This window comes from Sitophilus oryzae, unplaced genomic scaffold (genome assembly GCF_002938485.1).
Source record: "Sitophilus oryzae breed Bouriz unplaced genomic scaffold, Soryzae_2.0 scaffold_1440_pilon_pilon, whole genome shotgun sequence".
Classification (NCBI taxonomy): domain Eukaryota; kingdom Metazoa; phylum Arthropoda; class Insecta; order Coleoptera; family Curculionidae; genus Sitophilus; species Sitophilus oryzae.
Window position 1 is genome coordinate 5,136,475 of NW_022146105.1, and position 22,872 is coordinate 5,159,346.

Consider the following 22,872-nt stretch of genomic DNA (forward strand, 5'->3'; position numbering starts at 1 on the left):
TGACAATTAATTATGACATTTTATATAAGTTGACAGGCGCCTACTATGTTTCTATATGCAATATATAAAAGACAACCCTCGTACTTTGTTTCTTTCTTTTGCTGATCCTAAACCTTTTTGAGAGAAGAAAATAAAACATAAATAAATAAAAATAAAATGCCGGGGATTAAATCCGAACATAAATACATTGCTTCTACACTAACACCCTCATATAAACCGGGCAAATTGGCTTAGCAGAAGCATGGGACAAAATTCTATCAGAGAGTTGAATCTCCAGAGTCCGTTTTTCCAGTTAAATTGGAAAAGTAAGGTCAGCAGGTCCAATATTCACCGAAAATTACCATATTTTATAAATCTTATAGTAGTTTTATTACTTTTACATACCCTATGAACATAATTATATTTCCAGAAAATCTTGCACGGAGTTTTAAAAATGGGATCTTATTAACTGTCTGGATAACGTAGTTATGCCGGAGAATTCTCGAAAATAATGGCGTGTCTTTGGGATTAGACTCGAAATGTGGATTGGAACGAATTAAAAACAGGGTTGGACTTCCGGAAATCCAATTTCTGACAAAACCAAAACACTTTAATTTGATAAATCATTATATATTCTAAATCTACATAAAATCTGCTATAAATACTGAAATTTTCATAATTTTATGACCATGTTTACTATTTTTCTAAAAGCCTTGGAAGAAAAAAGTCCTGAAAGGAGATTTTTGTCATGTCACCGATTTTATTAAAACTGCTGTGATTTAATATATAGGAATACGAAAATACCCCCAGAATACGAAAATATAGGCCATTGTAGTCTTATCAGAACAGTAATATATATGTAAGAAACGTTTTAACCATCATCAAAAAATAGCTCAAAACATGGATCCAAAAAATTAGTTTTCCCACAAAACCAAGATAAATAAGCCTTTAAAGGTGTATATGTCCTGAATAATTGTAATCTGTCCTCAAATCAAAGGTCCAAAAAATTAATTTTCTCTCAAAACCAAGGTATCTAAGCCTTTAAAGGTGTATATATTCTGAATCTACATAAAATTTCCTACAAATACTGAAATTTTCATGTGGTACAGGTGAATATAAACTTTTTTTATATACCTTTTTAATAGATCTTTTCAAGAGACGCTGCATAGTAAAACGAAATATAAAAAGGCAGTTTCAACCGAACTTTTTACACCGAATTCGTTATAATTGAGTATTTGTTTCTTACAGTTCTGTTATTTTTCCTGCTGGTAACAAGAATTCTATCCTCTTTTGTCTCGACCGATCTCTGTGTTTGTTCTTGGCGAGTAACTCAATTATTACTCGCTGCTAAGGTCTCACCTTTCTAGACGATACGACAAAACGCCTTGTTAGCGGTGAATATAGTTGGATGAAAACTTTTTCCCCTTTTTGCGGAAACTACGAAACATTTTTACCGTTATTAAATGAATTTTGGAAAAATACACCATCAAGAGTTTCATTTTCTTTGCTGCAATAATGCGGAGCAAAGTTCTTTTTTGGTGATTCGATTAAAAACAACGTTCTTATTTAGAAAAACAGAACATTCAGCGTTATTTCAACGATTTAGGCGTTTTATGCAAATCAGGATTCAGTTCAAGCAAATTGTGTTTATTCGCGTAATGAAGAAAATAAAGGAAAAAAAATGTATGTATACACAAACGTGAAAAAGTGGGGTTGTTTAGGACGAAAAAGTGACTTAATTGCGCTGTGGTGCTGTCAGTACCCGCTTTCCATCTCCATGCAGCGGGAAAGCTCAGACGAAATCGGGAAAGCGCGAGGAGAGGACCGAAGGAAATCTCTCTGTGCCGTGTAGCCGGATTCTGCGTGGCGCGTAGTTTCACTGTCATGTACACAGTTTCCGCATTTCCACTATGACATTTTCCTTGGCTTGTCTCGTGGTCACCTGTAGTTATTTCGGATTTCAAACTATCGTCGACGCGCAAGTGTATCAACGTCCAGATAATTTTGGTAAAACCATTTTCATTTAGTTTCACTTATTCAAACTGTCTAATAACTATTACCAAAACTTCCAAACGTCACTATTTCAAATGTATAACAATCTAGAAATAGCCTAATAAATATTTGTTTATTCATTAAACTCTTAAAGCACTCCGGCTTAAAAATTAAGGTAAACTCGAATTCAATCTTGCCTGATTTATTATTTTCCAGATAGTTCTAACAATAGACTAGGTATCTGGGCATAACGGCAGAAAAATATGATCTATCGCAAACCTGAAAGCTTTTAAAAATATATTAAGGGCTTCGAAAAGCCAGAAGCGGGAAATATTTTTAACAAAAACGAGCAAAAATCAACGTATGAATAATTTTGGAACCTCCTTTCTCTATTAAAAAGCCATTTCTGCAATAAATCTGACATTATATCAGAATTTGAAATATTTTTAAAATCATTTCATATATTTAATTCAATACTATATGTTTTATTTATTTTTCCTTTCATTACAGACTTGTATTTTATTAAATATAGCTTGTTTATTTTCCAAGTTTACATTAAATAAATACGTTCAAGCTTTAAATGTTTTATTGGAAATAACTACTGGTATAACTTTTAATATAGCAGAAGTGTAATAAAATATATATACGTATATAAACTTTTATTGACATTTTTTAAATATATTTTTTATAACATTAACAATAGGAAATATATATCTCAAATTTAGTTCTTTCTAACTCAGAAAATGACCCTAGATATTACGTAACGAGAATGATAGAGTAATAAGAGGGAAATACTTACTACAATCTGACATCAGAAGTAGGATAGACCTACTAAAAGTACCACAAAAGCTTTAAAAAGTGTCAATATACCATGATGTGGGTGAATAAAATAAATGATAGTACCTATATCTATAGAAGAATTTGTAAATTGGGCCTATTACGTAAAAATAATACACCTTCTACTTCAAAAATGGAAAAATTTACGGCTGTTATGATATGCAAAATGCAAAGTACAGCCATATTTGCTAAAATAGGTCGTTTTAGTGGCCATGTGGATGTAAAAACTAAAGCAGTGAGAAAGTAAAATTTCGGAGGTTAATTTTAAATAAGTAATCAAATAAAAATATAAGGTTGAGATCAATTAATGATAATGACATCATTATAGGATAGCCTGGTATTACATAATATCTATGGTCATTTTCTAAATTATAAAACTGTAAATCTCACATTTTTAATTATGTACTGTTATTTCGGTAGAATATTAAAACCCTTTCAAAATGTCAAAGAAATCAACTGTTCCTAAGAAGAAAATTGGAAGACTTTTTAAAAATTAAGGAAATATAACGTAATATTTAGTTATTTGCACTGTTATATTTTCAGAATTCTGAAGGAAAAAGAATGTGACGCTTTTATTTGAAACTTTAAACGAACTTTTCTTTTTTGATGTTGACTAGTTAGAATTTATAGCTGTTCCCTGTAAGATATTTTATTCAGCCTGAATGACAAATAGTGACAAAGAGGTGAATTATGTCGCGGTTTGATGATATTATTACTATTGAAGAAAGTATTTCAATAAAATTATTTGATAAAAAATATACAATACACGTGATCTATTCGGCTGACTAAATATTCTATAAAGAAATTTCAATATACATATGTACATATTGAGGAGAGGACCAAAAAAGGAAATTCGAATATTGGATTAGGTGCTTGAATATTTTAATAAAGACACAATATTGCCTTAGAAATTTCAATAAATAAGGTAGTATGTGAAAAAAATATTTAATAAACAAATGGCACCATTTTTAGAAACTTTACATTGTGTATTTTTAGATTAGAGATTAATAATAAAGATATAAGTATATTATATTAAAAAAAGAAGATTTAGTAAAACTTTTTCTTCTAAATTAAGCTTCTAAATTCAGTTAATTCATTTGACAGTCCATCTTGATATATCATTTCAGTTAATAGTTTCAGTTCATCTTCCCCCCCTGAAAGTATCACTACTATATATCAGTTTTCTTTTTTTTGTAAAAAAACTCTATTTGTCTTACTAACAAGTAATTATAATGAATCAAAAGGATATACAGGGTCCGGCAACAGTGCGTCGGGCATCTGTAGCTCCTAAAATAACAATCTTAGGAATTTTGTTTAAGTACATACCTAAAGTATGTAAATCAAGAAAAAATTTAACCTCTATAGGAGGGCTCAAAAAAGGGTGAGTGGATCGGGGATGATTTTTTTTTAAATGGTACACCCTGTATATTATTGCATTTTTGGTTTCCTTTCTGATCGCTTCATATAATCCTAAGATATTTTTAAATATGTTTTGATAGTTTCAGAGATATTAATAAATAAATAAAAAACATATCTTTTTCGGCCTTTTTAAAAAATTATTTAAAAACAAAAGAACCATTGTTTTTAAATGGAACACCCTATATATTATTTTTTTAATAGATGGAGAATTTTTTGTATTTAGAGCATTTTTTTAACAGGTTTGCATAAATTTTAACAGGTTTGCAATTAACAGCAAAATTTTTAAGTTTGCACATACTCGCGGTATTATTTCATATGGCTCTTTCAATGGTAAAATACGAGAGAAAAATCACTGGGTGGCTTTGACAGAAGTTTACCATGGAAAATGCTATATGAGATATAAAATCGCGAATATCTGCGAAACCGTTTTTGAAATACTCAGTATAAAAAATGTTCATTTTTTAATTATCCATCTAATAAAAAATAATATACAGGGTGTTTATAGGGGGTTTAAATAATACATAAAAGTTTGGCGTAGAATTTTGAACATCCTCAATTACTTAAGATTACAATATTTATAGCAAAGTAAGTACAGACTATCCAAAGTAAATTACTAATATAGTTCTGATTTCAAGACAGTTCTTGTATTTTTAATATATTTTTTAAGAAAGAATAAAAAAAATATATATTTTATATTTATTCCCTAATATCTCTGAAACTATCGAAATATATTTACTCATATCTTAAAATTACGTAAATTGGCCAATTTAAAAAAAAAATCATCCCAGTTCACTCACACTGTTCTGAGTCACCCTGTATAAGTTAAAATACTTTCCTGAAATACATCCTAGTACGTACTTAAATTCACAAGATTTTTAAGGAAATTAATTTTCCAGTGTCTTTTTTTTTCAAGAATTTTTTTTTTAAGAAATCAACATAAATTCATTATAAAATGACTTGACGCTGAATAATAATTATATTAGAAGAAAATATTTTAGAGGTTTCCAAAAGATTCCTGACAGTTAGAAATTGTTCGATTAAGGTAAAAAGTATGGCAAAAAATTAAGGGTGTTGAAAATTGGTACAAAATCAAAAAACCTTTTCGATAAAAGTGTATAAGAATTAATTCTTGAAGACTTGGGGGGCAGCAATGGTAGACCTATATGAAATAGGAAAATACTATTAAGTACCTGGCGAAGCAACATTAATCATTCTGTCGATTATGCTTTCTTCTGGCCCCTTCTAAGGGATATCTCGCCTTGCTGAATGAATTAGGTATAGAATATTAGTGGATTCATTATTCAAAAGCATCGTTTCATTGTAAAAAGTATAAAAGAATGTATTATTAACCAGTTAATATAAATGTTTTGAACTAATTGAAACTTTTTGCTGGAGAAATTGTACCGTCTTACGGTTCTGAACGTGACGTATAAATTTATTTTATATCCCTTTCTTACAGTCTCCTCTACTAATTTTCCTAATTCATAGGAGGGAATAGTCGTAAAAATGAACATTTCTCATCCATTTTTTTGTATTTTCTGGAAGCGAGACATTTAGTGCGAGAGATAGCATAATTCAAAAAATACAGTCGCAGATCTTTTACCAAAAAAAAAGAACTATTGTGCGATGCATGAGAATGGGAGCGAGAAAGCTCGAAAAAAGATCCCAGACTTTGGAAAAGACACTAATTAAAGTTCTTAATCTGAAGCCAGTGTCGAATCGATACCTCGTTGACTCCTTGCGAACAAAATAGATCGAAAAACTCCATAAATAATAAAACCTTGGCATATTCCGAACATCAAAAGCCGAAATAAATCAAAGGATTTTATTTAAATTGCAATTAAAATTAAATGAATATATAGTACTACGTTTTCTTGGCCTTTTTCCAAACTGATGTAATTAAAAATAATATATATGTGTGTTTTCCGAACTAACATTCGGAACTTGAAAACCTATTATTTTATATCTGCCTGTGCTCCCTCCGACCAAAACAATTTCATTTGTGTAAAGTAATTACAGTCTTTGTTTTAACTCCGGATTTAAATCATCGCTGGCGTTGGAAAAGTCCACGCGACATTTAGCTAATAAAGTAGATAATTAGGGAGTTATAAAGTTTAAATCCAGACAATTTGATGAACGGTCCCGAACGTTTATTGGCAAAGCACTAGACCGGCTGGGATATTCCAAAAGGCAACAAAAGACTTCAAACGACGCGTCAAAAAACCAAAACAGTCTTCAGCACGTCGTTAGTATTCTTGTACAAGCAAAGGTCAACGTTACAGCTCAAATAAACCTTGCTTTTTATTAAATTTTCTATTACGAGGGTTGTCTTTTAAATTTTTCATACAGAAACATTGTAAAGGTCAACATATATCAAAGGTCAAAATTAACTGTTATCTTTAGCTAAATTTCTCAGAACTTACGACCGACAAAAATCAAATGTTTTCCTTGATTTGAGTAAAAACAATTTTCGAATTGTCACGGTGTTTCTAACAGGACACTGTCTCCTCAACGAACACCTCAGTAAGCTGAAGCTGAGAAACAACGGCGAATGCAGATTCTGTGGGGAAAATGGGGAAACACCAGAATACCTTATCACTGAGTGCGTCGAGACGACGACCATTCGTGTCATGAACTTTGGTACGGTTGATGTCGAGGATGGAGCGCTGGCCTCTGTGGAGCCGTCTCAGATACTGGCTTTTGTTAAAGCCCTGAGACTGTATGATGTGTATGTGTATAACTCGTTATAACTCAAGAAAGGGGAACACACAATAGATCTGTAAGGTTGCGCTGATTAACTATCCCCTCCTAAACATTCTACATTCTAGCTAACTTTACGCCAAAATTTTAGACTGTTAGCTTTTTTCGTTTTCCTGTTATTGCCGATTCTGAACCGTCCTAGAACTGTGATGCGAATGCGCAGAAGGAAATATGAAGACATTATTTCATTTGCGCATGCGCTGCAGAGTTCTAGGACGGTTCAGAATCGGTAATAACAGGAAAACGAAAAAAGCTGTTGTCTCAACAAGCATGCCTTGCCTAGTTGGTTTTTGTTTTCGACAATGAAGTACCACATCAACCAAAAATTTCTTGTTGGTATGGAGAAATTAAACGTGGACGGATTTGTCTTAGGGACGCCGACCATTCGGCTGGAACAGGACAGCAACAACGGCAGTTATCCAGGAAATCTTCGATGATGTATGTAAGCTCAGTTAAAAATATTTTACATGAAGAATTATCTGCAATTTTGAAAGTACCGTAAAATGGGGTGAATAGAAACATAGGGGTGAATAGAAACAAAATTTCTGAAAAAAATCAAATCACGATTAAAAATATTCAAAGTAAAAAGAGTCGACATATCTAATTTTTCTATCATTGGTAATACACAATAAAATGTAAAAACTATATTTTTATCTGTGGCAGCACTGTTTCTGTCAATCAGCTGATCAATAAATGTGAGATCGATTTATCACCTATTTTGTATGGCGCGAAAACTTTATAAATAAAATATTTATTTTAAAGTAATACTTAAGCTGGTACATGTAAGTTGTTATATTATATGTATTGTTAATTATTGCTAAACCTACTTAAATATGTAATAATTATCTGTTTCTAATCACCTTGTTGGAAATAGAACAGATAAAAACCTTAACGTCAATGTGTGTTTCTATTCTCCCGAATAGCAGGTGAATAGAAACACAAAAGTTATTTTTATTTAATATTTATATGCATATTTTTCAAAAATCAAACTATATGTATACGCAAAGAACAAACAAAGACCCATGTTTTAAAATATTCGGGAAAATAATACCACATTTTTATCAACCGGTATATCGCTAATAGCCTACGAAACTGTTTCTATTCACCCCATTTTACGGTACCAACAAGCGGGTGGAAAAACTGCTTTCAGAATTGGTTTCAACGAATGCAAAAATGCATTTCTCTTTGTGAAGAATTCTTCGAAAAACAATAGTGGTTAAAAGTTATCTACTGTTTTTTTTTTCTATCTCTATATAATATATATAAAAGACAACCTTCGCATAATAATATATTCTTCAACTACCTACTTTATATTTTTTACAAGAAACTCTTTATAAAAAAAGGGATATAATATAAATTATCTACTTAAAAAAGGTCAGAAACATAAGCACGCTTAATGTTATGTTTCTTAAATTGAAGATCTTAATAAGGGTTTAACCAGCTCCAAAGATATTAAGCCAAACAATTTGAATAAAGTTAATTTAATTACCTTACTTAAGAACGGCTGAAAAGAATGACCGGGAGAAAAATAAGATCGTGAAATGTCTGGATATAATAGAGTATTATAGAGCGATGTCGCTATTTTCTGGAAAATCATTGAACAGAGTTCGAAAAGATGTCGCCTGGAAAATTTATCATTCGAAATTACCTTAACCGGAAGAAAAATGCGTTTTGTAAATTTCTAGTCTTGCTTTTAAAGTTTTTGTGACGTGTGTGCAATTTGTGGAACTGCCGGAAAATTCACTGGCGCAAACAACATATTTTTCTTTGTTCGTTTTCAATATACTTAGTTGAAATTAGTTTTATTGTGACTGAAAATGGATCCAGATTAATCTAATTTTAAGTCCCCTCTACACATAATGTTTGACCTGACCGGTGAAAACGTTATGTGTAGACAAGGCTTAACAGTTAAAAGTAAAATCAAAAAAGCGTTATGATCAAACAAAAATATAATGTTATTTCTCATAGTAATTGTGTATCTATTGCAATATAAAGCATAGTTTACCATAACTCTTTTTAACTATATTGTATTTCATTAAATAAATTTAAAATCTCGGAAAAAAGTTAGTAAATTAACCTAGCGAACTAATAGAGGGTTTAAAATAAAAATATAATTAATATAGTTTTAAAATAATATACTTACAAGATTAGATAAGTGTCTCCTAGGTATTATATCATACATTATTGCAAACTAGTAAATGAATTTATATGAAATTATAAATTAGGAGATTGGTATAATTCTTCCCTACAACCTTTTTCTATTTATTTTGTTTCATTTGTATTTGCTTATTTCTACCATTCGCCTTGTATGTTTCATGCTAGTGTAAGCCTGGAAGAAAAAAAAAATATCAACTATTCATAAAAAACTTACTTCTTCTTTTGTAATATGATGCTTCGTAGTTACCCTACATCTTCAAATTCTTGCAATAAGGGTATATCGTAGTACATCTGTAATAAAAAAATTAAATAGAAAATGATATTATTTACGAAAGACTGAATATCACTTACCTTGTATATTCTTAGGAAAACTAATAAATGATAACTGCTACTAGCTTCTCCAATAAATATCTTTTTAAAATCTTTATATATTTAATTTTTTTCTTGTGAACAATCCTGACTTGGTGGCATATTTTCAATGAATATCAATTAAAGCAATATTAGGAATCTATTTCAAGTGGTCTCTTTACAGTACGGTCTCTCAGGAGTACTAATCTACAGACATTAGATGTCCAAAATTGTATTTAAACTGATTATGAGTACTATAAAAAATAACCGTGGTTAAGATTGATTGCATTGAACAGAGAGCATTCTTGGCCTAAAAAAAATAAAATAAATTATTAAAACATGACGTAGGATCATTGTTCATTCCCTACCATTCTTACAATATATTTTACTTTTAATAGTCACTGGTTCTTGGGATCTCTTCTAGGAGCCCCCATCACTTCACTCCCGAAAATTCAACAAATAATTTTAATACAATTAGAAATTACCTTAGATAGCTTCATCTTCTTCATGAAGTTAGGAGGAGATGAATAGACATTGCAAAATTTTAAATAAATTTATAATCATTTAGAGAGGTCCTTTGGAATTGAATAATACTATAATCGTTTGGTAAATGTAATACCAGTGATATATTCTGTTTAAATTTAAAAATAAGACTTATTAGTTTTGATTAATTAGTTATTCATTTTATAATAGTTACATTAGAAAATGGCAAGAATATTGGATTTCAAAAAATAAAAATCGTGACTCAAGACATTTAATAAAAAGGTTTATGCCTACTGGTGAAAAATTATAGAAACTGAGAATTTAGGAAAAATTGTTAATGGTGATTATATTCTTACTTCCTTATTGTAATCTCAAAAAATTATAAAATTAAAAAACCCGTACAATTAAAAAAATTGCATTTCAAGTATCTGGTCAATTCACCCCCCCCCCCTCCATTGCTTCCTAGCTTCGTGGGGACTCACCAGGAGGACATTAGCCCCTTTAGAAGTGAAGTACACCTCTCGATTCGAAATCCTAACAAAACGACATCTTCCCTAAAAAACTTTCTAATAATCGCACAGCTTCAATACTATCTCCTATAGATGCCATCCCGGCAAATCTTGCTTTAATATCTATAAAATTCAACACGATCCTAACAAGATGACATTTCTCTAAAAATCTCCCTAATAATCGCGCAATTGCAATATTACCTCCTATAGAAGCCATCCCGGCAAATCTTGCCTAAATATTTATAAAATTTGCAAAGACCCTAACAAGATCATGTTGATATATCGGATATTGGCAAATTTTGCTTTAAAGATAACATTCAAAACGATCCTAAAAAGATGACATCTTCTCTAACAACCTTCCTAATGATCGCGCAGTTGCAATATTACCTCCTATAGAAGCCATCCCGACAAATCTTGCCTAAATATTTATAAAATTTGAAAAAATCCTAACAAGATGTTAGGATCATATTGATATATCGGATATTGGCAAATTTTGCTTTAAAGATAACATTCAAAACGATCCTAACAAGATGACATCTTCTCTAACAACCTTCCTAATAATCGCGCAGTTGCAATACTACCTCCTATAGAAGCCATCCCGGCAAATCTTGCCTAAATATCTATAAAATTTAAAAAGATCCTAACAAGATATTAGGATCATGATGCTATATCGGCAAATCTTGCCTTAAAGATAAAATTCAAAACGATCCTAACAAGATGACATCTTCTCTTAAAACCTTCCTAATAATCGCGCAGTTGCATTACTACCTCCTATAGCCATCCCGGCAAATCTTGCCTTAATATCTATAGAATTTAAAATGATCCTAAAAGATGTTAGGATCATGATGATATATTGGCAAATCTTGCCTTAAAGATAGAATTCAAAACGATCCTAACAAGATGGCATATTCTCTAAAAACCTTCCTAATAATCGCGCAGTTGCAATATTATTTCCTATAGACGGCACCCCGGTAAATCTTGCCTTAATATCTATAAAATTCGAACCGATCCTAACAAAAGAACATCTTCCCCTAACAATAGTCCCCTTAGAGCTCAATTACACCTCTTCCTTGCTTCCTGTACTCATAAGGGGGACATTAGCCTCCTTAGAGATCAGCTACACATTCTTTGCTTCAGTGAGGACTCATAAGGGGAACGTTAGTCCCCTTAAAGTTCGTCTCACACCTAGGGATAACTGAAAAATTAATAATGTATATAATAACCACCGGAAGAAATCATTCTTTAGTTTTGCGGATTGATTAAAGCGTTTAAAAGGGGGCTCCATATAGTTACCATCACTCGCGAAGACGGACTAAATCTAAGCTAGGCCTAGCACTAACCTGAAACAATAGAGAAAAGCCGTTAGTTGGAAATTAAAGAAATGAGGTAACCGTATAACATACCTGGTTAAATCTCGTTCAGGACCTCAATCCTGATGGCTAGTGTTTCCAAGATCTTCGTTCTAGGGCTGCATCAGTTGTAAAACCTCATTAGGAACCGCTTCAAGGCCTTTGAGCAAATGTTACTGAAAATAAATACAAAGAAAACTTAAATATCAATTATATTTTAGAAAAAAAAATGGAGGTGACATTATTGTGATAAAAATTAACTGATTGAAAAAATTAATTTTTCAACAAAATCTTGAAAAATGAGCACTGGGAGCACTGTCCTAAATAAATTAAAAAGTGAAAAACTCTAACATAGTAGATACCCTATGATTAAAAAGTGTTATGAACAAGAGAGTTAATATACAGGGTGTTTCAAAACAAATGCGAAAAACTTCAGGGAGTGATTCCTTGTCAAAATAAAGGGTAGTTTGCTTCATAAACGTTGGGTCAAAAGTCAACCATTAGGGAGATATCGCGGTACAAAGTTGGCGGAAAAATAATGTTTTTATTTTTTATCTTGAAAACGAAAAGAGATAGACTAATAAAATTTTATGGAAGCATTACTGTTATGAAAACACACTTTCTGGTAATTTTTTCACTTTTTTAAAACGAGTGGAAGGGGTTGAAATAAACTACCCCTATCATTCTTGTTAACGAAATTTAAAGAAAAATCTTATCAAACACAGCAAATGTCGTTTATTTGATAGTTTGTTTTCTTAGTCTTTTTTTTTCCTCTCGTGTTTTGAAAAAATGATTGAATTAAAAAATGTAGCATTACATGTCAGGACAAAACATATCCTGATAAAGAATCTAGTGGGCTGCTGTAATTTTTTAGGAAAAAATGACATTACTTACTGCAATACGTTATTATCTAGATGATTATTATTATCGTTATTATCACTCAGATTCTTAATCTAAAAATGTTTTTTGTCCTGACATGTAATGCTTTACATTTTATTTTTTAATTCCAATCGGTGAGTTTTTTCAAAAAACACAAGAGGTAAAAAGTTTCTAAACAAACTAAACTATCCAAATTAAAGCATTTGCATGTGTTTGATAAGATTTTCTTTAAATTTCGTTAACAAGAATGATAGGGGTAGTTTATTTCAACCCCTTCCACTCATTTTAAAAGTAAAAAATTACCTGAAAGTGTGTTTTCATAACAGTAATGCTTCCATAAAATCTCATTAGTCTATCTCTTTCGTTTTCAAGATAAAAAAATAAAAACATTATTTTTCCGCCATCTTGGTACCGCGATATCTCCCTAATGGTTGACTTTTGACCCAACGTTTATAAAGCAAACTACCCTTTATTTTGAAAAAGGAATCACCCCCTAAAGTTATTCGCATTTGTTTTGAAACACCCTGTATAAAAATTCATAGAAAAAATTACATCAGAGGGGTCGGATTAAGGGTCGGACTTTAAAACAGGCTCTTTCATAAACCTTTTTAACCATAAAATATATGTTATCAAGTTCACTTACATTTCAAACTAAGAGCTAAAAACACGTCCTATCCATATATTCCATGATTTTACTTCAGCCCGAATATGAGAAACGAATTTGCCATCACTCGCGACCAGATACACAGAATCTGCCAGGATGAATCGACCGCGTCCACATGAAGATCTCGAAAGACATCGACTTGGCTAGCACAGCTCAGGGTGTATATTCTTAGGTTATGATGAACTCATCCAAATACAACATGACCGAAAGAGCATGATGAATTCTTGATAAATACAACATAACTGGAAGGCCTTACCCTACCGTCCATCCTGGCCGCGACGCGTCCGCGTATATAGCGATACTCGAAATTCTGTGTATTACAAAAATGTCTAATAATTAACTGAAGCTTCTCAATCGAATTTATAATACTGCAATCGAAACTGAATGGTTCACGAATTAAAATCGACGCCTGCATATATATCCGAAACAGCATCAAGGCTTCACATGTGGCTCCAGCAGTCCTAAAAAATACTTGAATATTAAAACATGAAAAATAAAGAAAGAAATGCGTGTCAGACTTACCTCACTAAGATTTATATTGGAATAAGGCGTGCTGTCTCTTCAATTCAACATTACTAAGACCAAGGAACCAAAAGAAGCATTGTTAGTCTGAAAAATATAAAATATACATATTAGAAAGATAAATTAATAAAGGAAATTTTCTGGTTTACCCCATTTTTACAATTATCTAAATTTTCTGCAGTAGCATTTGTTCTTCTGACCTCTCTCCTTCTAGGCACCTCCATGGTTTCACTCATTCTACCTAATCGCGAAGTGTAATAATGTCCTTCTCCTTAATTAAGAATTCCATCATAGATTGAGTGGTGTGTTTGCTTCTATATATTGGCTTGATATATATCAACTTCTTCACTGACAGAGTGTTTTTCATCTGTAACCATGGAAGAACTAAATATATATAATATAAAAATATTACTTAGAAATTCACAAAAGATCATGATGAATTAATTAATTTTGAAGTACTGAAGATTTAAATTTACTTAATGTCGATTTATATTTAAAACACTGTACTATTTCTTTAATTATTATTATTAATATAATAAAAATAAAAAAGGGATTCTAAAAACAACAAACAAAAGACCTGAACTTTTTTACTATTTTTTTATTTTCTATTATTTTTTATATAATTATTAAAATAATTAAATATTTTTTATGAATTTTATGACAAAATCTTGCAAATTTTAAATAGGATTTACCATACAAAATAAATTTGAAAAAGAATAATCTAGGTATATGAACAACTTTATGATCCCTGTACTCTTTTGATCAACTTTTTTTTAATGAAATATACAGTGTGATCAAATAAAAAATATATGTAAAGGTGGTTTTGGATGGTCGCAGTTCAAGAAATTATTAAGTAACTTCTCATAAAAATTATTTATCTGTAATCATGCAAAGCTTCTTCGCAAATTTCTCATTATAGTATATTATAAACTATATATAAAAACAATAAATAAACATCACAAAATAATTCACAGTCCCTTAAGCTGTATACAAAGTTTAGTATAGTGTCAAGATTCTCCATATGATCAAAAAAGTTGATGATCGTTTGCAGTTAAACAAGTTAACTATCTATTATTGTCTAAATTCTGCTTGATCATAAACATTTTAGTCGCATTTTATAAGTTTATATTAACTTTTTCCTACCTTAATTATTAAATTCACATGAGCGCCATCTGCAATCCATCATGGCACATTCATATCCACCTACATTACACTCTTTTGGGGTTATATTACCCCCCAAAAAAAGCTTCTAACTTACTATAGGCTTTGCTATCGGTATAAAAAAACGACATTAAATTACTTTGAATTACTTTTTCATAGCGTCCTTTACAATAAACTACCGTTTTAAGCTAAAATCGCGAATATCGCGATGCGCCGCGCGACAAGCAGGGATCACTGATCTCCCCCCTAATAAGACAATACCTAGATTATGCTTGTTAGTAGCGAAACTCTGGATATTATTATAATAAATTACTCTATAATCATTGAAAAACCTGGTCCCTACCTTTATCTCTCGAAATCGCACTCCCGCACTACTCTCAATGAAAACGGTTTGGCTACGATTTGAATTTACGTCTACGTAACGGAAATATAGTTTAGAACAGTTTAGGCAGCTTTATATGTTTGGGTTAGATAAAATACAGTTAATATATTAAAAAAGAAATTTCCCAAACCGTATCGACGCTATGAAAAAGTAAAAGTAAAAGGGACGCTTTCAAAAAACAAAAGAAAATCAAAAATTCAATGGCGTCGTTATTGACATTTAGTGAATTTTATATTAGGCAACTCAATATACACAAATATAGATATTTATTTTTATAATTTGAAACTATTTGGAAAAATTAATGAAAATAAATCACACAATGTGAATACAAAATACCTAAAAATTAATAAGAATAATACAGGTTATATTGGATGCTAATAGTTTTAAAAGAGGAGTCATTAATACTAGTCAGAAAAATAGAGAAATTATATAAAATTTTATAAATCTTCAGAATGTTTTCATGTCTGATTTGTGGTCTTAATAGTTTTGTGGCAGAGGGTAGATTTAGGAACTATGAACCTAGTATTATCCAGCCAGATCTATGAACGACTTTTTGGAAATTAAGAATACACCTAAAATTTCTAAAAATTTTTTACAGTGCTATACATGTCTGGAAAGTATATAAAATTCTATACATTTTCTGTAAAATTCAGTTCTTTCGTACCGATATTAATATTTTTAACAGTAAATAGACAAACTCGAACAGTTCCTTTAACTTCAGACAAAATCTCCAGGAATAGGGTTGCTTCTCCCGGGTATTTCCTTAAAAATACTAACATTTGAGATCAAACTGAGACATATATTAAAAGAATATCAAATTTTACACACGACAAAGACAGTTTCACATGTTTGAGATGTTCAAGTTATTAATATTTAATATTTTTAACTTAAAAAAAAACGACGAAGAATTTATAAGACGCATTTTTCTTGGCTTGTGATGAGGCGTTCTGAAATATTTTAATAATAGTTGATAAAATATTATTAAATTTGATATTTCCAGTGAGGTGTTTTATAAGGAATAATAAAAATCGTTTTATACACATGTTGCTTTTAACAATGAAAACTATTTCTGAAAATGTAGGTGGTATATTAAATTTTCGAGCCACTGGAGCTATATTTGAAGTTCTTTATGAAATACATTTGATCGGTAAATCTAAAATGCAATTTCCCGTCGTTATAAATATAAATTTCAAGATTCCTGGCTTCCAACACTGTAGATTTGATATTTTTTTTGAATTCCAAGATTTCGATATAAAAGAAGAGATAACATTTTTTCTCCGTCACACTGTATTTTTGCCATTAAATGGATCTTTCATAATGTCACATTAATATACCATGCTTGTAAATATTTTAACGGTATAAAGCGGAGGACAAAGTTGCGACATTTTGTCATTTTAAAACATTTAAATTTCATACGTCCTCATAACTTGCGCGCTTTTATTGCAAAGTTAGTTAATGGCATTAGTTTTTGATCAAATATTAATTTAGTTTCAACCAAAATAACGAACACATTTTAGCTTAATGTGAGCTTTCTCTCTACCGCACTCCGGACATTCAAAAATCTGTTTAATTTGTTGCCTCTTTTCTTTTTGGTTTTTCTTTTTTCTCCATTGAGTTCTATTGTGCGTTGCTCCCTTCCACTCATTCTAAATGCTTATTCCCTTTAAGTTTTCATGGAAAATATTCTTGTACCTTTTGAGTTGTCCACCCGGTTTCCTCTTACCCGGTTAGCTCTCCGCAAAAAAGAGATTTCGGTAGGCGGTTTCCTTGCATCCGGCATCTTAAGCAAGATTTAATAATCATGACTGCAGCGCTCACGCAGCTAGTTTTTTCAAGGACCGATACGTTTGAGACATGGTGGTATAGTCTATAAAATGAATAACTTTGAATTTTGACCGTTATTTTTTACCAACATGGCAAATATAAAATCCCTCTGTCAAAAAAGTTACTGAAATTCTTTAAATTGAGTGCCTGAACGGATCAGATAGGTAACTCTTTTTACTTTCGTGGAATAGAAAAGGAAAATAATAAAACAAGTGACAGTTTTTCCTCTTCTTACAAAAATCAACACGAAATGTCATAATTGTCAAAAGTAAAATGTCATCAGCTTTTGACATTTATAAATATCAGACCAATGCCGTCTCTAATAGAACAGCCTCGGAGTGAGATTTATGACGTCACACTAGTTAGATACTACGGATTAAAAAATATGTTCTAGAATACATTGAAAACATAATTCTCCCTCGTATTTTTGGTTTGTATTTTAAAAATGATATAGTTTACATGAAATATACATAATATACAGTTAATAAATACAATGTATACACCTATTTATAGTAATAAATACTTTGGCAAATAAACTATAAACCATACAAATGCAGCAAATGTTTTACAATATACAAATAATGAATAGGTACATAGGATAATGGGTAAAATGTAAAATATATTTTAAATTTTGGGGTTTGAAAATCGATCTAATTTAACAAAAAACATTCAATATCTACTAATAGTGATATATTATTATTTGCATTCACAAAATTTATATGTATATTTTGCAAGTATCAATGTTCAAAAAATTATATTTGCAAATAATACAATATCATAGAAAAAAGGCTATGAAATAAATAATGATCGCTGTCATTTTATAATATGTAAAATTACTCTAAAATTTTTGATTTTCTTGGGATTTCGGGAAAAACGCTGAGTAAGTTTTCATTTGGTTTTTCATTATTTAAATTTGGTTTAAAAAAAACCTTTCGGCTAACATTATAGCCTTCATCAGTGTTGTGTCATATGAAAAAAATAGTGTCGAATATAATCCAAAGAATGACATATAAAATATTCAGACTACACACCACATAATGTTTACTGCAATTAATAAACTAATATAAACTTGTCAAAAGATAACCACATATTTTTTAAAATTATTATTCTTAACACTAAAACTATCTACATTGACTATGGAGTACGATTTCAGCAATAGTCAATGTACCTATTCATTATTTGTATATTGTAAAACATTTGCTGCATTTGTATGGTTCATAATTTATTTGCCAAAATATTTATTACTATAAATAGGTATATATATTGTATTTATTAACTGTATATTAAGTATATTTCATGTAAACTATATCATTTTTAAAATACAAACCAAAAATGCGGGGAATAATTATCTTTTCCATGTATTCTACAACATATTTATTAATCAGTAGTATCTAACTAGCGTGACGTAATAAATCTCGCTCCGAGGCTGTTCTATTAGAGACGGCATTGCGTCAGCATGGCCGCAAGTTGCTAACCTAATAAAATTAACACTCGAAAAGCCCGCGGAACTGTCAAATTCAAAGTTATTCGTTTCACAGACTATACCATTTGATTCTTTACAGTTGTCTAACAGCGCTTTCACATGCGACGGACCGTCCGCGACGGAGCGTCCGTGACCTCGAGTAAGTACCATGAGTTTATATGAACAATTTCACATGGGCATGTATGCTCCGTCCGACGGAGTTTCTTCGACGGCTATCTTGAAAAAACACGACGGACGGTCCGTCGCGGACGGTCCGTCGCATGTGAGAACGCTGTTGTGGTGCGTCCAGACCTGAGGAGTCGAGTGCGAGACGAGAGCAAGATAAGAGCGAGACAAGAGCGAGGCAAGAGCAAGACGAGTGCGAGACGAGAGCAAGACATTTTCTATCCATTTTTTGACGCAAGCCTGCCGCGAGACAAGCGAGTTGGATCATAGTGAAAGGTGACCGGTTTGTGTAAACATGCCAGATGAAAAATATTCAGCAAATAATAACGCATAAGTAATAAATTTTTGTATCTTTAACATGATATTTGGTTCGTCTTATTTTATTCATCGTCGATTTTTCCCCTTTTACCCTTCATTTGTTTCGAGACACACGGCGACTTTTACAAAATCCGTTTTTTAGAACAAAATATTAAATAGAAAAGTTATACGAAAGGTTGGGAAGCACATTTGAAAATTACTGTAGAGTATACAGGGTACTTCAAAAACTGTTACGGATATACCGGGTGCGTCTCAAAAATGGCTCACCCCTATAACTTTTTTATTTTTTCAGATAAAAAAACGAGATTTGGTATGCTAGTATATGACATAAATTAGGATTGATTGACATATTCAATTGTTTTTGGCCTCTTCCGGTGTCACCGGAAATGACTACAACATGTGATTTTTAAATGGCACCCTCTGTATTTTCTTACTTTATTCGAGAAAAAATAACACTCTGGCTCTCTCACACGCGGTATGTTTTAATGGGAATACCCTATTTTTTATTTTATTATTAGATTCTACGTACAATTCGGTAACTTTTTTTGCCTATCATAATATTATATATCTAATATAATCGATTTTGTAATAATTCAATTTGTTTAAAGAAATATTAGATTTCGGTACGGTAAGAAGTGTCAGTGACGCAAAATTTGTAAATTCTATTAATAGAATTTACAAATTCTATTTTAAATAGTCGAAATTCATAAATATATGTTGAACACGCTGTAGCATCTAACTCAAATATCTTTACCTATATCTTTTTCTTCGTCCCTATAAAACTATCCTAACAAATTTTAGCACTCGAACTTCAGAAACAATAGCATTAATGACAATTTTTTACGACTCTGAAATCTAACATTTTTTGTTTAACCAAATTGAAATATTACAAAAACTATTAGTTTTAGGTATATAACATTATACCTCGCATTATACATAAAAAAATTATAAAATTTTACACATTACATTTAGAAAACTATGTTATATCCGTAACACTATTTTGAACCACCCTGTATACTCTATACTAATTTTAAAATGTGTATCTTAACCTTCTCTACAGTTTTTCTATTTTTTTAATAATTCTAAAACACTTTAAATAATTCTCAAAACAAATAAAATAATGAACTTTATCGTTGGCTCACCCTGTATATTTAATTTACTAGGTAACAAGATTCAATAATAATTAATCTTCCTATAATAATCTCCTTCCTGTATGTTGCCAGTAGAGAAATATTTTTTTTTACATTTTTCCCAAGTTTTTTTCGCGTCTCTACTCACTCATCGTGTTTTTTTTTAATATTCTTTATCTTTTGGATTGCATAATATTGGTTTTTCTTTATATAAATTTATTAATTTCAGCTGATCTTCTTCCTGAAAGTCTCCATTTCCCCCCCAATATGCACTATAATAAGGTAGTTTTTTTTTCACCAATTAACCTAATAACCTTGCATTACGTTCAATAACCTATAGCCGGATATTTTTTAAAAAATCGTACTTGTTTAAAACAACTAACAATTAAATATTAGCTGTTTGAATCGTAAATTTCGAAGAAGCGAACGGCACGGATCTTCCCGATATTACGACCATAACGGGAGATCCCGCTCCCGCTCCCAAAACGAAAATATATGACATCAAATGTCAAATTAAATCAGGCATCAGGCGAACCACTGATGATAATAATCAAAACATCGGCCGAATGGCCCTGTCAAATCAGGGCCATAAAGCAAAGAAATGCTAATACTATAGACTACTACTAGCCACCAGCTAGCTGGGTGGATACAAACCTAACTTCAAATAGATTCTCTAAATTCTATATTTAAATTTTAACCGACTTTAACGGATTTCAACGGTTCTTCAAAAAGTTTTCCATGGATTTCGCCTAACGGGAATCCGCTCCCGCTCCCAAAACGAAAATATATGACATCAAATGTCGATTAAATCAGGCATCAGGCGAACCCACAGTGATAATAATCAAAACAACGGCCGAATGGCCCTGTCGGAGTCAGGGCCATAAACCGAAAGTACTAATACCATAGACTACTACTAGCCACCAGCTGGCCAAGTGATACAAACCTAACTTCAAATAGATTCTCTAAAATTCTATATTTAGAAGTTTTAACCGACTTTAACAGTTTTCAACCTTCAAAAGTTTCCATGGTTCGCCCCAGTTTCACCCACGTTTCACCGTAAATATATTTCATTTGTAGTTTGAAGTCTCTCTTGAAGCTTAGATTAAGAATACAAAATTGAAGTTCATCATAGAAGTTCAAGTAATGAATGAAGATAATCTCTCATTATTTATTCATTCAGTCTCCTTATTTTTCTTTTGGTCTATTTTTCTTGTGGTCTATTTTTCTCCGTATTTAATTAAAATAACTTGGTTGTAGATTGTAGAACTTGTGAGTTGTGTGGTTTATTTGAACGTTAAGTAATTACTAGTTTTAATATCATATCCATGTCTACTCAAAAAAGTGAGGTTAGCATTTTTTATTTAAATTCATTTTTGTACATATACATACTTTACATTTGCTGGGGAATCTCTATTTAATCATGCGATTTAACTAAGTTTATTATCTAAATTTGAAGTAGACGTATGGAGTGTAGAGGACACAATTAGATTTTATTACTAAATATTTAGTTTTGCTAGGTTAGGTTATTTGAATAACCGGTTATTTTGTGTCGGTTAATTTTGTCAAGTTATTATTTTTTAAAGATAATTCCGGTTAACCTATAACCGGTTTTTTACCAATAACCGCCCATCTCTAGTCTCTCTCTCTCTCGGCCGTTGAAAAACCGACAGGGAACGGATAGCAATGAGGCTCCGTAGGTTGTCTCGCGAGACGGTCGCGAGGCTCTTGCGAGACCCCTCCATCCTTTGAAAAACACCTCAAATTTGGAATGTCTCGCGCTCGTCTCGCACTCGACTCCTCAGGTCTGGACGCACCATTAACAATGGCGGGGATTATTTACAGCTCTTTCAGATGGAGCGGAGCGTCCGCGTGTTTTTTCAAGAAAGCCATCGGACGAATCATCCGGACGGAGCATACGTGACCCATGTGAAATTATTCATATAAACTCATGGTACTTGCTCGAAGTCGCGGACGGTCCGCTCCATCTGAAAACGCTTAAGCCGCGTATAAATATGCCGAGGCAAGTACGAGACAAACCCGAAACGAGTATGAAACGAGGCTATAGCAAATTCTTTACAAAAGGCGTACTAATATGCCGAGACGAGGACGAGACGAGTCAACCTCAAGCGGAATTCGTCATATTATAGCCTCGAGCCGAGCGATTTAGCCTCGAGCAGAGGCCCTGCCCAGTCGAACGGCGTTGTCTCGCGGCTATCCATTTTCAGTGGAGCCTTTGGCGAACCCACAAAATTCTTCATAGGGCTATGCGATACTGAGGCAGTATCGATATTTTGGTATCGGTTGTATTGAATATAAAGTATCGACACTTTAAAATATTGATAAATATATTAAAGTATTATTCGATACCATTCAATATTTTAAAAAAATAATTAATAAATTTAAGTATACTGTGTTTTTTAATTGGACTAGGATCGAAAAAAATCAACAGAAGTCCTTTGTTTTAAATTTGTCGACAGTTTCAAAATTTATTTGCATCTTCAAGACGCAACT

General features: G+C 31.6%; 1 protein-coding gene and 1 long non-coding RNA gene across 3 annotated transcripts in view; one reads left to right on the plus strand and one right to left on the minus strand.

The window, feature by feature from the left end:
• Positions 1-1,758: 1,758 nt before the first annotated feature.
• LOC115876903 (protein eva-1 homolog C-like) overlaps positions 1,759-22,872 on the plus strand; it is a 54,496-nt gene continuing 33,382 nt past the window's right edge. For both annotated transcript variants that reach the window (XM_030892946.1, XM_030892947.1), the window contains exon 1: positions 1,759-1,986. In XM_030892946.1, the coding sequence (XP_030748806.1) occupies positions 1,890-1,986 (97 nt within the window). In that variant the 5' untranslated portion in view covers positions 1,759-1,889. The remainder of the gene's footprint in view (positions 1,987-22,872) is intronic.
• On the minus strand, positions 11,907-14,213 carry LOC115876905. The gene is made up of 4 exons (XR_004049220.1): positions 14,048-14,213; positions 13,899-13,985; positions 13,356-13,837; positions 11,907-12,009 (listed from the first exon to the last, which is right to left on the minus strand). It is a non-coding gene; the product is annotated as an uncharacterized LOC115876905 (long non-coding RNA).